Source organism: Coffea arabica, chromosome 3c (assembly GCF_036785885.1).
Source record: "Coffea arabica cultivar ET-39 chromosome 3c, Coffea Arabica ET-39 HiFi, whole genome shotgun sequence".
Lineage (NCBI taxonomy): Eukaryota > Viridiplantae > Streptophyta > Magnoliopsida > Gentianales > Rubiaceae > Coffea > Coffea arabica.
The window spans coordinates 16,358,202-16,371,814 of NC_092314.1; the positions used below are offsets into that span (position 1 = coordinate 16,358,202).

At 37.0% G+C, this 13,613-nt stretch overlaps 1 protein-coding gene and 1 non-coding gene across 2 annotated transcripts; one reads left to right on the forward strand and one right to left on the reverse strand.

Annotated features, from left to right (window-relative positions):
• Window positions 1-11,708: 11,708 nt before the first annotated feature.
• Window positions 11,709-11,815, reverse strand: LOC140038189 (small nucleolar RNA R71). Its single transcript, XR_011841984.1, has one exon. It is a non-coding gene; the product is annotated as a small nucleolar RNA R71 (small nucleolar RNA).
• Window positions 11,816-11,944: 129 nt separating this feature from the next.
• LOC140037850 (uncharacterized) lies at window positions 11,945-13,329 on the forward strand. The gene is made up of 2 exons (XM_072082996.1): window positions 11,945-12,411; window positions 12,708-13,329. The coding sequence occupies exons 1-2, from the start codon at window positions 11,945-11,947 to the stop codon at window positions 13,327-13,329; spliced, it is 1,089 nt and encodes a 362-aa protein (XP_071939097.1).
• The last annotated feature ends 284 nt before the right edge of the window (window positions 13,330-13,613 follow it).

The following is a 13,613-nucleotide window of genomic DNA, read 5'->3' on the forward strand; positions in this document are numbered from 1 at the left end:
ATAGACATCCCCCAGAGTTGATGCCGCAACACCCATTCCGTACTCTGTATTTTTGTTTTTAGATATATTATTGTTACATTGTACAAGAAAAACTAAAGAAAATAGGGAAAATTATCTAAGGGACTGAAACCGAATCAATTGTTAGATTCGGGTAAATTTAAACATAGCCACTAAGTACTGGTTCGTAAATGAGACTTAATTGAAATTGTTAAAATTGAATCGCTACAAGCTTGGGTCAATTGCTTATTGTTCCCTAAAATCGTTTTATCAATAAGTTACTCCTTAAAACTAACTTTTAATATACAGGGTATATCATCCAAGAACTTGAGAAAAAGTCAATTATAATTTTTGTAATCTAAGGGCACGAATTTATTTGCTATTTCTCATCCTTTTTTTTTTTGCTTGCTTTTTTTTTTTTTTTTTCGTCTCCATAGTGGACATGCCACTATTTTATTGCTGCTTGTTTCAATAATATGTAAATTTTTCTTGTTCGGACAAATTTTATATTCATTGATAGCATATACACAAGTGGGGTTAATACATGTAACATATGCAAAACATAATGTTCAATTTCAAATTGTAATTAGTTTTTATATATCCAACCTCACTTACATATACATTGCCAATGTATAGAAACTTTATCCTTCTTGTTTTACCCTATTGTTAGTTAATATTAGTTTCAATTAGCATTTTAAAGTATTGAATAAAAATTGTTGCATTAATGTGGTTTGTTACTTCAAAATGTACTTTAACATAAAAGCTCTATGTATATTTTCTGTGTTATCCCATAGAAAAATGAGATAAACAGATCATAGAACTTGGGAGAAAGAGTTTTAAATTTTTCTCTTTTTAAATCTCTGAAGAAGAATCTTAAGGAACAAAACAGCATTATCAAAAAAAAAAAAAAAAGAGGATGCAACTGTACAGCTAATTCCATATGAATATATTTGTTAACCTATACTTTGTAAGTTCGATTATTCATGCAAATTATGCAATCATCAAATGATCTAATAAATCAAGGGTTGAGAATTAGAAATAACAAACGAAATATATATATATATATATATTAAAAATCAAAGAATGAGTTAAAAGCGATTTTCAAAAGTTATTCCAAAATATGCTTAACGAGATGAGTGGAGAGAAAGTGCAACATGACAAAATTGAGAAGGAAAATAATAAAATAAAGAGAATCATTGATTATATCTCCCAAAGTTCTTAACTCCAATAAAGAATGAGTTAAAGAGCCAAATAATAATACTATGTTTTTTTATTTCTAAACCCTAAGGATGCGGGACAGGGACGGTCATCAGGTGGATCATTCTTGAGCTGTTTACTGTCAAGATTTGGCTAAAAAAATATACGGTCTAGATCACTTGTTATACCTCATTTTTAATAACGTGTGTGGGGTCTATAAAAATTTATTCTAGAGTTACACGTTGTGCAAACAAAATTACGTCGTGTGCAAATAAAGTTACGCGCGGTGTAAAATGTACATAATTGCCAAGAACGGTTGCAGGTACAATTGAAGTGACATCTTGACCATAAAATTAATTACCACTCGGAGGATCTACGTAACCGATTGATCCTTTTATAGCAATAGTACTGCCGGTTCCCAGCTCGGAGGATCTGTTGATGGGTTTCGGGAGAAGCCTTGCCAATCCAAAATCACCCACGTGGGTGAAGAATGTTACTTGGTTTTAGATCACAATGAACAATCTCTGCGTCGTAGTGGTCGTGAAGATATTGCAATGCTGAAGCCACATCAATTGCAATATTTAGCTTCTGAAGAAGATTAAGACTTCTGCAGCTTGTTGCTTGATCAGTTGTCTCTGGATGCAGCCATAGGTCCAGATTTCCATTTTCCATAAACTCGTAGACTAGAGCTTTGAATTCATCCCCCTTGGAATCAATATTGGAGCAATGACTCACGATAGAGATGAGGTTTCTATGGCGAATGTTTCTCAATGTTTTGCACTCAGCCTTAAAACTTTTGGAAGCCCCATTCTTCTGAAGATCAAGAACGACTTTGACTGCTACGAGCTTATTGCCAAGTTTTTCTAGAATGCCTTTGTAGACGGCTCCAAAATTTCCTGAACCAATTAAGTTTTCTGGATAAAATCCTGAAGTTGCACGAAGAAGTTCATGGTAAGAAAGTCGTAAGAGCTCATCGATTCTTGTGGGCATGCTAGAGAATCTGGCCACTAGTCTTCTTTCTCTTATTCGATATACCAAGAGATATAACAACACTGCACCAAGAACCAGAAACGTTGCCGGTAAAACAATGGACGGCAATATGATAACCTTCAGCTTTCCTCTATTTTTCCCCTTAATCACTGGGCAATGTGGGAACTCCAATTCCGGAATGCCTCCACAGAGTTTGTTGTTGCCAATCAATGATATTTGACTTGCATTGCTGAAAATCCGTGTTTGGTACCTCTCCCTCGATGTCGTTGTAGGAAAGGTTTAAGTACCTCAAATATTGAAGCTTCTCAAGTTCCTTTGGTATTGATCCAGTCAAGTTATTACTTGAAAGGTCTAATTGCTGGATGCTCTTCAAAGAAGCCAAATTTGGTGGAATTGTTCCTTGGAAAAAATTGGATTGCATATAAAGATTCTCCAGATTTGTACAATCAGCAAGAGATATGGGTATACCTCCAGCAAGTTGGTTTTGGGAAACATCTAGATCCACCAAATGTATAAGCTTTCCTACTTCACGAGGCAGAAAACCACTAAACGAATCTTCACCTAACATCAAATGCATCAGTGATGAATGCGTCTCCAGAAAATGTGGTGAAATAATTCCAGTGAAGTTGTTTTGATATATACCCAGAACTTGCAAATTTTGACAGTTCATAAAAACATTATCAAATATATTTCCCCCTTCAAACTGGTTAAATGAAAACTCCAGACGGTATAGAGCTGTGGCGTTACATAGGGTAGAGACTATCTGTCCTGAAAACTCATTTTGGGCTAGACTCAGAAGTTGCAAATCTTGTAATTTGCCAAAATCTCTTGGAATGTGGCCAGAGAGAGTTTGCTTGCATATATAAATTGACAAGATTTCCAAACCCTTCCGGAATAATTCCTGACTGTTGATTTCCTCCCATGTACAATTTAGTGAGCTGACTTGAGAGATTGGCCATGACTTTAGGAAACTTACCTTCAAAATTATTGCCACTCAAGGAAAGAGATGTTAGATTACTGCAGTTGGTCAATGATGCAACAAAATCCAAGTCTCCGGTAGAATTATTGCCGAAGAGATTAATAGAAAAATTTATTATTTGAAGGTTTGTCAGATCTCCTAAATTAGCTGGAACTTGGCCTTGAAAGTTATTTCTGGAAAGATCAAGTGTTACAAGCCCAGAAGCATTGGTGATTGAAGCTGGAAGGTTTCCATAGAACTTGTTTTCCCCAACAGCTAATACTACCAGATTTGGTAGGGTGAAACCTATGTCGGTTGGGAGATTACCATGAAAGAAATTGGCGGCTACTGAAAATAAAAAATGGCTGCATTATTAAAGATAGAGGCAGGGATTATACCGGACAGTTTATTTCCTCGAAGTCTTAATATGGCAAGCTTTTTTAAGAGCCCCATCTCCTTGGGCAAATATCCGCCCAGATTGTTGAAGCTGAGCACGACTGTGATCAGTGATGGTAAGTTCCCAATGGAGGAGGTAATCTCTCCTGTCAAATTGTTGGAATAAATATTAAGAAGTTCAAGCTTCTTCAAATTGCTCAGCTGATTAATCGGAATTTTCCCTTCTAGCCTGTTGCTCATTAGGCTAATTGCAGTCATCTCTGAGCAATAGCTCAGGTTTGCTGGGATTTTTCCACTGAGTGCGTTTCCTGACAAGTTCAAGACTCTTAGCCTGAAGAGGTGACCGAATTCTTGGGGAATCTCACCACGGAATTGATTCTCCTCAAGATGGATGAACCTCATGAAGCTTAGATTTCCAACATGAGGTGATATAGTTCCAGACAAGTGCTTATCCCTTAGAGTCAAGGCCATGACCCTCTGATGTCGAGTACTACATGTGACTCCTTCCCACTCGCAATGGTGTTGTGAATGGTTCCAGGAATTCAGCACTTCAAACGGGTCGTCGTATATCTGATTCTTGAATTCAAGCAGAGCAAGACAATCAGTCTCATTTTGAAAGTGTTTAGAAGCTGAAAGATGGCTTACTGACAAATTGATGGCAAATAAGAGTATGAAAGAAAGGTTTGCTAATGTGGATGGGCGAAATCCCCACATGGTATTTGGAATTTCAATGAGCTATGAAGCCAAAGATGAATTAATTTGGAACAAACTGATGATTGAATGATAAAAGTTTCTGTGGATTGGGAAACATGTTTGAGCTATTACAGATTCTTCTTGTTGTGCATTACAATTACAAGGCCAAGCAACTGGAAGAACTTAATTTTATTGGTACAATTGCGATAAAAATTAGCTGAACTTCGTTGTCAAAACTTAATGCAGAAAATGGTCAGTGAGCTTCCACCAACTTTGCATTTAGGCGAATGCAGAAATGACCCGAGTCCTACTACTAATACTTTTCAAAACGTGAAAGAGAACTTGTGAAGGAGATCAGAAACAATTAAGTCAAAGTCTTAAGGGCCACTTGTTGAGGTATTTGCTTGCGAATCCCCAGTATTCTACAGGTACAAGATGGATCAGCTAACAAATCCCTAGTATTTTGTCAATACAAGTTGGCTCAATTGATAAGAATGGATCACTGCTTCACAAAAGATAGTGTATTTGAATCTCGCTGTCAATGTGAGCTCGGTGTTGGTGGATGATCTGTAAGAACCTTTGTAAGCTATTTGTGGTTCCGGAGGCATGCTCTGACCGGCAGTGATACCCAGAGCCGAAGCCAAAGCCGAATCCATCCAAAAAAATTTTTACCCAAAAAAAAAAAAAGATTCCCTGGTATTCTGCTATTTAATATGATGTATCAGAGATGACCAATGATCTTCCCAGTTGGCACACGACAAAAATTAAATTTAACAGAAGATGGATAGTAAACATCAATCCTGAGATTTTACAAAACTAGCATTGTCTAAATAGTACCACAAATTTAGTTACAACTTACGCTCATCTGCTAAATTGTACATGAATGTTTGTTGCGTGACATTCAACGACTTTTCATTATTTTACGAAGTCTTAGAATCTAGCCTTTGCGCTCCATTAGTTTGAGCACGAATCTAGTAGATAAATAAATGTGAAATGTCATCATTATTAAAATTGATAAAAAAAAAACTTAATCTTCTCTCGTTTGGGATTTTTGGTGAGAGCTTTTAATCACTTAAAATTTTTAGCTGAATTTTTTTCTCACATTGAATTTTTTACATGAGAGTGAGAGTTTCTTGTATTTTTAAGCTTTGTCTTGAGATTTGTAATTGATATATACTAGATCTACCATATGCACATGCATAGATCTTCTAACTATACAAATGTGTATATTGTATTGTCAGAAATTTCAGAGTTTTATATTATCCTCTGTTATTTTTTTAGTATTAAAGAAAATCCCTTCTATTGTGTTGGACATGTGAATATATGTTATGACCCACGGCCATGATCATCATCATCAAGTCACGATTGATCAAGTTTTAGTTGGAGCATTTGGAGTACTTCATTTGCACTAATGATTATTGGTAATTACTAGACAGTTACTGCCAAGCTAGCAGTAGTAGTTAGGAGAAGGAATAATTGACAGGTGTCGAGCCTGTACAATAATAATTACCTACTCTAGACAAATACAAATTTTATATATAGCGGTAAGTATGGTCGAATCCATAGGGATTAGGGAAAATTCGTTTCCTTTCAAGTTAAGAAAATTTATGGGATTTTGGAAATTAATAGAATTAAAAGAAAGTAATATATCCAAGCAACAAAAATGAGAGAAATAAGTAATGGTAAAAGTTCTAGCTTAAGGATACACTTCAAAAATGGTTCAGGCAACTGATCATTGATTCAAATATAATTTCAACATTTATTAGTAAACAGGTTTTTACTTGTTGATATGATATGACAATCAGTTCCTCCGTACTGTTTCGATAGTCAAGGTACGGCTATTGATTATTTTCCTAATTTAGAAATAACCCTAAGTACGACCGTATGATTTAATTCCTCAATTGTATTAGAAATTAGAGAAACCCTGTTCTAATTAAGAAACACGCTACGAGGGTTTATTTAAATTAGATTGTACGTTCCCCCGACACAAACCCAATTATGCTACTGGGATTAGAATAGTCAAATAATTACGGATTCAACTACTCCAATTAGCTACTAGATTATGTGGATAATTAAATATTACGCACCTATTCAATCACACATAATAATCATAACCTATAAAGCAGAAAACTTACAAATACCAATAAATAGAGGAAATAAATAAAATTAATTAGATCTCACAATGATAGCTGAACCAAATCCTCAGTTGTCTCTTGACTAGAGATGCAAAATTAGTTCTCCATTAATGGAGAACGAGCCATTCCAAAAGAAAAATCCGTTGGAAGCTTACAACTTTTGTTCTTCTAATTGTTTTAAAAGAAAAGGAACAGCCCGATTTCTTCAAAACAATTTCTTTCTTTTTCCTCAATCTCCCGTGTGAAACTTGCTTGATTCATTGGTTTCCTAATACCAATCAAACTACTAAAAGATTCCATTACAAATCAGTTTCCTCAAGTTCTCCCACGGCTCAAGACTAACGCGGAATGTAAAAGTAGGAAACTTCCAGCCGCTGTCAATTTTTGGAATTTGACTTGGATTGGGAAACTACCCAATATCAATCGCGACTTTCCGGCTTTGAGCAATGAGCTTAGGCGCGCCCACGTGCAATCATTAGATGTTTTTTTCACTAGAAAATCTTCATTTAAGCATTTTTCATTCCCACTCCTGAAATAAGTGCAAAATACCAAATGGAAGTAGAATCTATCAAATAAGAAGATATTTGGCAGAAATAAAAGGACAATTATAAACACTTATACCAATTAGTTGCACCCTATCAACTCCCCCATACCTAAATTATGCTTGCCCTCAAGCATAATCAAGCTCAGAAGTACAATCAAGAAGTCGAGCAATTTGCAGCAACCCATATAAGCACAAATAGCCTATTGTCCTAACAACTTCGTTGGAATCAAAACATGCCAAACTTAACAATCCTCACAAGGGATTTAGTACATGCACTCAGCACTCAAAACGTACAAGGTGAAATTTGATCTCACAAAATGGCACAATGGAGTGACATTACCATAAGTTTGTTAATATATCATATCTCTACCACTAAAAGTTAATTTAAATGCAAAAATCAAAGGGACTTTTATTAGGATGCAACGGGGCTCGAGTGAAGGGTAGGATATAAAGGTAAATTAGGGTATATAACTGTTAAAAGAATGTCCAAAAATTTATGACAAGGAGTTATTCCCAACTCAAACTCCCAAGGCATGAGAACACTTTCTACCCATTTAGCAAGTGCAATCATCTTTGACAATTGCCATTACTACTTTACAACATTTAAGAATAAGAGCACTGAACGGCATACCTCTTCTTTTCTAGATATATATATATATATATATATATATATACATATACATATATATCAGATTTTTCTTTTCATTTTTTTCCTCTATTTTTTTCGCAATTCTTAGCATGCACAACACTTGGAGCAACTCCACTCGCTAATTCACTTCAATACCTTGAGGCAATATAAAAATTTTCACGCCTTGAAATTTAGACATCCATTCAACACAAGGCTCAAGAGAAAGTTTAAAAAGCTAGTCTTGGGTAGTGATTGAGCTATTCATCAAAGAAAAAGGTTAAACGCTCAAAAAGCGCTCACTAATGGTAACGAATAAAGGTAAGTTTTTGGGAAAGTCAAACATGGTTTAATCCTAGGTGCCCTCATCATTTTAATGCATCTAATTCAACAAAAATTGTGATCTCGACATGCATAATAAAACAAGGTCTAAAATGACAAAACGATGGCGTGAACCACTCAACAAACGAAAATAGATTAGTTATAGATGACATGCTCATTAACAGCCTCAGAAAGCTTACAAGTGGTTAAAAATTGTCAATTTTAGCACATTCATCATCCAATTCCATTATCAAAAGAAATAGGAATTTTAACTAGTATCGAATTACTACTCAAGATTGCATCTTGATTGCATACTACATCATAGCCAAATAACAACCTACTAGCAGCAAAAAAAAAAAAAAACAACAATGCCAAGCATACTAGCAACTTTATCCCCTCCCCCACACCTATTAATGACATTGTCCTCAATGGAAGAAAGTAGTGCCAAAAGTAAAAAAAAAAAAAAAAAGGACAAGCGGACGACGGTACTTCCTTGAAGGTAGAGGAGGGGTCGACATCTACGGCTCGGGAGGAAATGGCGCCTGGAAGCCCACTTGGTGGAAGAATGTTGCCAAATTCTGGGCCATGCAGGATACCTGGCGCTCGACCCACTCCATTCGAGAATCCACCTGATGTAACTGGAAGCGGAGATCTGATGAATGCCTCTCTTTAGAAGATGATGGTGGTGGTGCAGAAGTGGAAGGACCAGAGGCATCAGTTGAAGTACCGCCAGTCTGAGAGGCGGTAGCTTTTGAGAATCCACCTGATGTAACTGGAAGCGGAGATCTGATGAATGCCTCTCTTCAGAAGATGATGGTGGTGGTGCAGAAGTGGAAGGACTAGGGGCATCAATAGAAGTACCGCCAGTCTGAGAAGTAGTAGCTTTTGAAGCTGTCCGCTTCGGTCGAAGCTGGATCGGCCCTAGAGAGGTGAATTGGAAAACACCGTTGATCTGCTGGACTAAACCCATTTTCTCCAGACAAATCAAATCAAGGGGTTCTATATTACAAGCCAAATGCAGATTATGATTATTCAAATCCAAACCAAGATTAGTGGCCAAATGAGTAATATGAATCCAAAATTAATGGTTTATTTTTCTTGCTCAAGACAGTCCGGAATTAAGAAGCAAACCAACAGCCCAAGTTAACTTTAAGTTCAGTAACAATACACCAAATAAAAAAGAACTCTGGTTCAGATAAAATACCCGAATTGTCCTTCCTACCCGAGATGCTATAAGCCATGAAACGGTGAAGATAACGAAAAACAGGTTTTTTTAGGTATGAGGCTTTAGACTGACTAGGATCATAAAAATGAGTATCAACTGACAAATCCTTCCAGTAGCCAGTGTTACGGGAGAAAAAGAGTTCAGTGAATTTGCATGCGCTCGTCATATATTCAGAAGATTGAGAATATGGGACATCAATAAAGTCAAAAGCCAAATTGATTTCAGTAATGGACCGCCTGAATTCCTTACCCATTAATCGAAAACGAACCACATCAGGAGTCATTACAGAGAATACATTAGGTATATTGAATTCAAGAGTGGCATAAAATTCCCATGTTAACTCGTAAAAGCAGACAAAACAATTGAAGCCCAACCAATGGCAGCTATCATCCTAGTGACCGCATCCCTAATGTTCAAAATATCTAGTGTGGGGCCATGGATGAATTTACAAGGAATAATTTTTCTTGTACATGTAGCTGCATACCGTTCCTTATCGGCTACCTTAGTGAAGGTCAAATGCCTGACACAGTAGGCCGGTGAAGAGAGATGAACCTCCTTGTTCTTCCCAAGGCGGGATCGGGGACCACTCGAAGCAGATGTTTGGGATGGTCCACTTAAAAGAATAGTGATAGTGAGACAATTGTGCTTTTTATTTGATGGTATTTGGTCTCAATATTGGCCACTTATTATGCAAAGTAATGGGTTTCTGCTCATAATTGATATTTGTGTCAGTTGTAGGCGATTGGTGTCAAAAGTGGTGAAAATAGGCCAATTTCCAGAAGACCATTCATTATGGAGTGTGCCCACGGCAGAGACCGCAGAGTTACGTACAAAAAGACGGACTGTGAGACTTATCCCTAGAAGCTCGCCACTATTTTGGGAGATATGTTTTGGAGTTACGTGGGATTAGGAAACATCTTCAGAGAATATTTTGGCAACAAACCAAGGAAAAAAAAAAAAGGAAAGGGATCCCCTATAGATACAAATACATATTTGGCAAAAGGTGGCGGCGGCGCAAAAACTTTAAATAGGACAACAATAGACTAGTAGTTTGGATCTTTGTCTTTATCTTTTCCTTCGGATCGTGAGTTAGAGACTAGCGACTATCCTTTTTACTTTTTCATCAACTAAATTCGATTGAGTTCTTCTATTGCATCATCGTTATGAGGCAAGGCTAAGCTCCTTTATCTAGTTGAGGAATAATCAAGGCCCGGTGTACAGAAAATTGTGAGATCTTTTTAATTGTTCTGCGCTATTTTAAATTCTGCGTTAGTGGGTATTTAATTATTTTTTATTTTAATAGGCTATTATTGTTGAATTTATTGGATTAATGTGGCCAGTTGTTCAATTGTCTGAACCGTATTCTGCCAATTAGGACGATGGTTCGTATCACTTGATTATCTTAAAATTTGTGACGAACGACACAATTTAATTGCCTCGCAAGTAATTTAATCTGTTTCATAGGAATAGTTAATCTAGTTTGAATGAACTCGTATGTATGTTTGTTAGATAGAATTGGGTCTCTCTAATTCCTAAAGTTGTGAATAGATTAAATCTTATGAGTGTCTCTAGGGTTATCTATTTTACAAGGGAGCAGTTAAGAGCATCTCTGGACTACCATATAACTAAGGAGAGATTAGTAGTTAGGTGGTTGTTGAATTGCTAAAACCAATTTACTTACGAACGTGTGAATTAATCTAGGTATCTGTGATCAATTGCGTGAGCCGATGCCGAAATTATTTCCTTGACTAGATTGTATCAATTAACTGTTTATTATACCCTTTAGCTACTACACTATTTGTGAAGTGGAAATTCAATACCCCTTACATCTTTAATTTGTTCTTTATATCTCCTTTCCTAAAACCCTCCAAATTATCTGTGTAATAAATCTGCCAGTTCCATGAGAAGACAACCCTACTCACCACTATACTCATTTAGTTTTGAGAGTAGGTATTGATATAAATTTTTATTTTTGATAGTTTGACAGCCATCAAATTTTGGCACCGTTGCCGGGGACCTAGTGTTTGAAGTGATTTATTGCATAGGCTTTGTTTAGCCTATGTTTTATGTCTCGATCGTCCCGTACAGGAAGACTCGAATTTGATCCAGAAATTGAGAAAATAGCAAGGAGGTTGACAAAGGAGACTAAGTTACAAAAACAACAAGTTTCAGCGACACTACCCCCCAAATTTGAACAAAATTCTGACTTAAGTGATTTATTAGTTGAATTGGAAATACACTTAACTGGACCCAATGAAACAATGGTAGCCCAAAGGATTTTGAGGGAACTCGCAACCCCGAATGTTAACCAACAGTCTCTGTGCATTACGCATCCTGACACTGAGGAGGCTTTTGAATTAAAATCGGGGTTGATTTATTTATTATCTATTTTTCATGGTGTTGCAGATAAGGACCCATACAAGCATTTGAAGGAATTTCATGTAGTGTACTCAACCATGAAATCTCAGGATGTTACGGAAGAACAAATCAACCTGCATGCTTTCCCTTTTTCTGTAACAGATAAGGGTAAGGACTGGTTATTCTACTTGTCATCGGGGTCCATCACTACTTGGGAAGGACTGAAACGGCAGTTCCTTGAGAAATTCTTCCCAACCTCTAGGGCCACCAACATCAGAAAGGAAATATGTGGAGTTAGGCAGGCCAATGGAGAAATTCTCTACGAATACTGGGAGCGATTCAAACAGCCGTGTGCTAGTTGCCCACACCATCAGATTCCTGACCAATTGTTGATCCAACATTTTTATGAGGGACTGCTACCTATGGATAGAGCATGGTAGATGCAGCTAGTGGCGGTGCTTTGGTAAATAAAACAACAGATGAAACCAAATGACTTATCTAGAACATGGCTGAGAACTCGCAACAGTTTGGAGTCAGATTTGAGGGAGTGACTCGAAGGGTCAACGAGGTTAATCATTCTGACCTTGCGAATAGATTAACTGAACTAACTGCCTTGATTCGTCAAATGACTAGAGGACAAGTACAGGCAACTAAAGCATGTGGAATATGTACTGCTCCTAAACACATGACTGATATGTGTCTGACCCTTCAAGAAGACCTCAACGAGCAAGCCAGCGCCATGAGAAGTTTGCCTGGACCACCCCAAAGGAGAAATGACCCGTATGCACCTACATACAATCTAGGGTGGGGGAACCACCCCAACTTTAGCAATGCTCCGAAACCCTCGGGTTTTCAACAACCATTCCAGCAGAGACCACCAGTACAGCAACCATTTGCATCTAATTCAGGTATTTCCCTTGAAGATATGATTAAATCGCTAGCTAATAGCACTTGTAAAATGCAGCTTGACTTGTAAAGATTTTAACAAGAGACTCGCACCAGCATTCGGAATTTGGAGACCCAAATGTCACAATTGGCGTCTTTAGTGAGCAATCTTGAGAATGGTAAAGGGAAGCTATCATCTCAGGTAATTCCCAATCCATAGGAGAATGCAAATGCAATGTTTTTACGAAGTGGCAAGGATGTGTAGTTCTCAAGATCGGAAGCAACAAGAGCCGAAGATGAACAAGTGTCTTGGAGAAGGAAAAAGTAAGTCATCTGCCAGATTGTCATAAGACCTTTGATATTAACCCTTCTTTTCTTGGCAGGTTGGCTAAAACCAAGAAAGAGGAGTCAGAGAAGGAGATTTTGGATACCTTTAGGAAAGCGGAAATCAACATCCTTTTGCTTGATGCGATTAGGCAGTTGTCAAAATATGCAAAGTTTTTGAGAGGGTTGTGTATGAACCGGAACAAGTTGAATTTTCACGACAAAATAAAGGTGGGTAAGAATGTGTCAATAGTCCTTCAAAGAAAGTTGCCGCAAAAATGCAACGATCCAGGTATGTTCACGATACCATGCATCATAGGCCAGAAGAGGATAGACAGAGGTATGCTTGATCTAGGGGCATCTATTAACGTCAAGGCTTTGTCAATATTTAGGACCTTAAACTTAGGACCTCTAAAAGATACAAGGGTAATAATTCAACTAGTCGATAGGTCAAATGTTTACCCTGAGGGTGTGGTTGAAGACGTCCTAGTGAAAGTTAATGAGTTTATCTTTCCTGCTGATTTCTATTTTGTTGACATGAATGACGATAACTCAGTTAAGTCAACTGTACTCCTTCTGGGTAGACCATTCATGAGTATGGCCAGGACCAAGATAGATATGCATGAAGTGACAGGTTGTCAAGCCTGTGCAATAATAATAACCTGCTCAAACAAAAGCTAATTCTGTAGATAGTGATAAGCAGAGTCGAATCCACAGGGATTGGAAGTAATTGTTTCTTTTGAAATTCACAGTTACAAGGGGGTGTTTTTGTATAAACGATAACAACCAAAGGAGTTCAAATAAAAATAAATAGCTAACTAAGAATTAAATGACAATTTACTAAAATTAGATTAATAATAATTAAAGGTCTAGCCAAGAAATAATTCAACAATGGTTCACCTAATTGATCATCGATGCAAAGGCAATTCCAATTATTTATTAATAAATAGGTTATAACTGCCAAA

Coding starts and splice junctions, on each gene's coding strand:
- LOC140037850 (XM_072082996.1), top strand. CDS start 11,945: ATGGCTGAGAACTCGCAACAGTTTGGAGTCAGATTTGAGGGAGTGACT. Junction 12,412..12,707: donor TGTAAAATGCAGCTTGACTT/GTAAAGATTTTA, acceptor TTTTCTTGGCAG/GTTGGCTAAAACCAAGAAAG.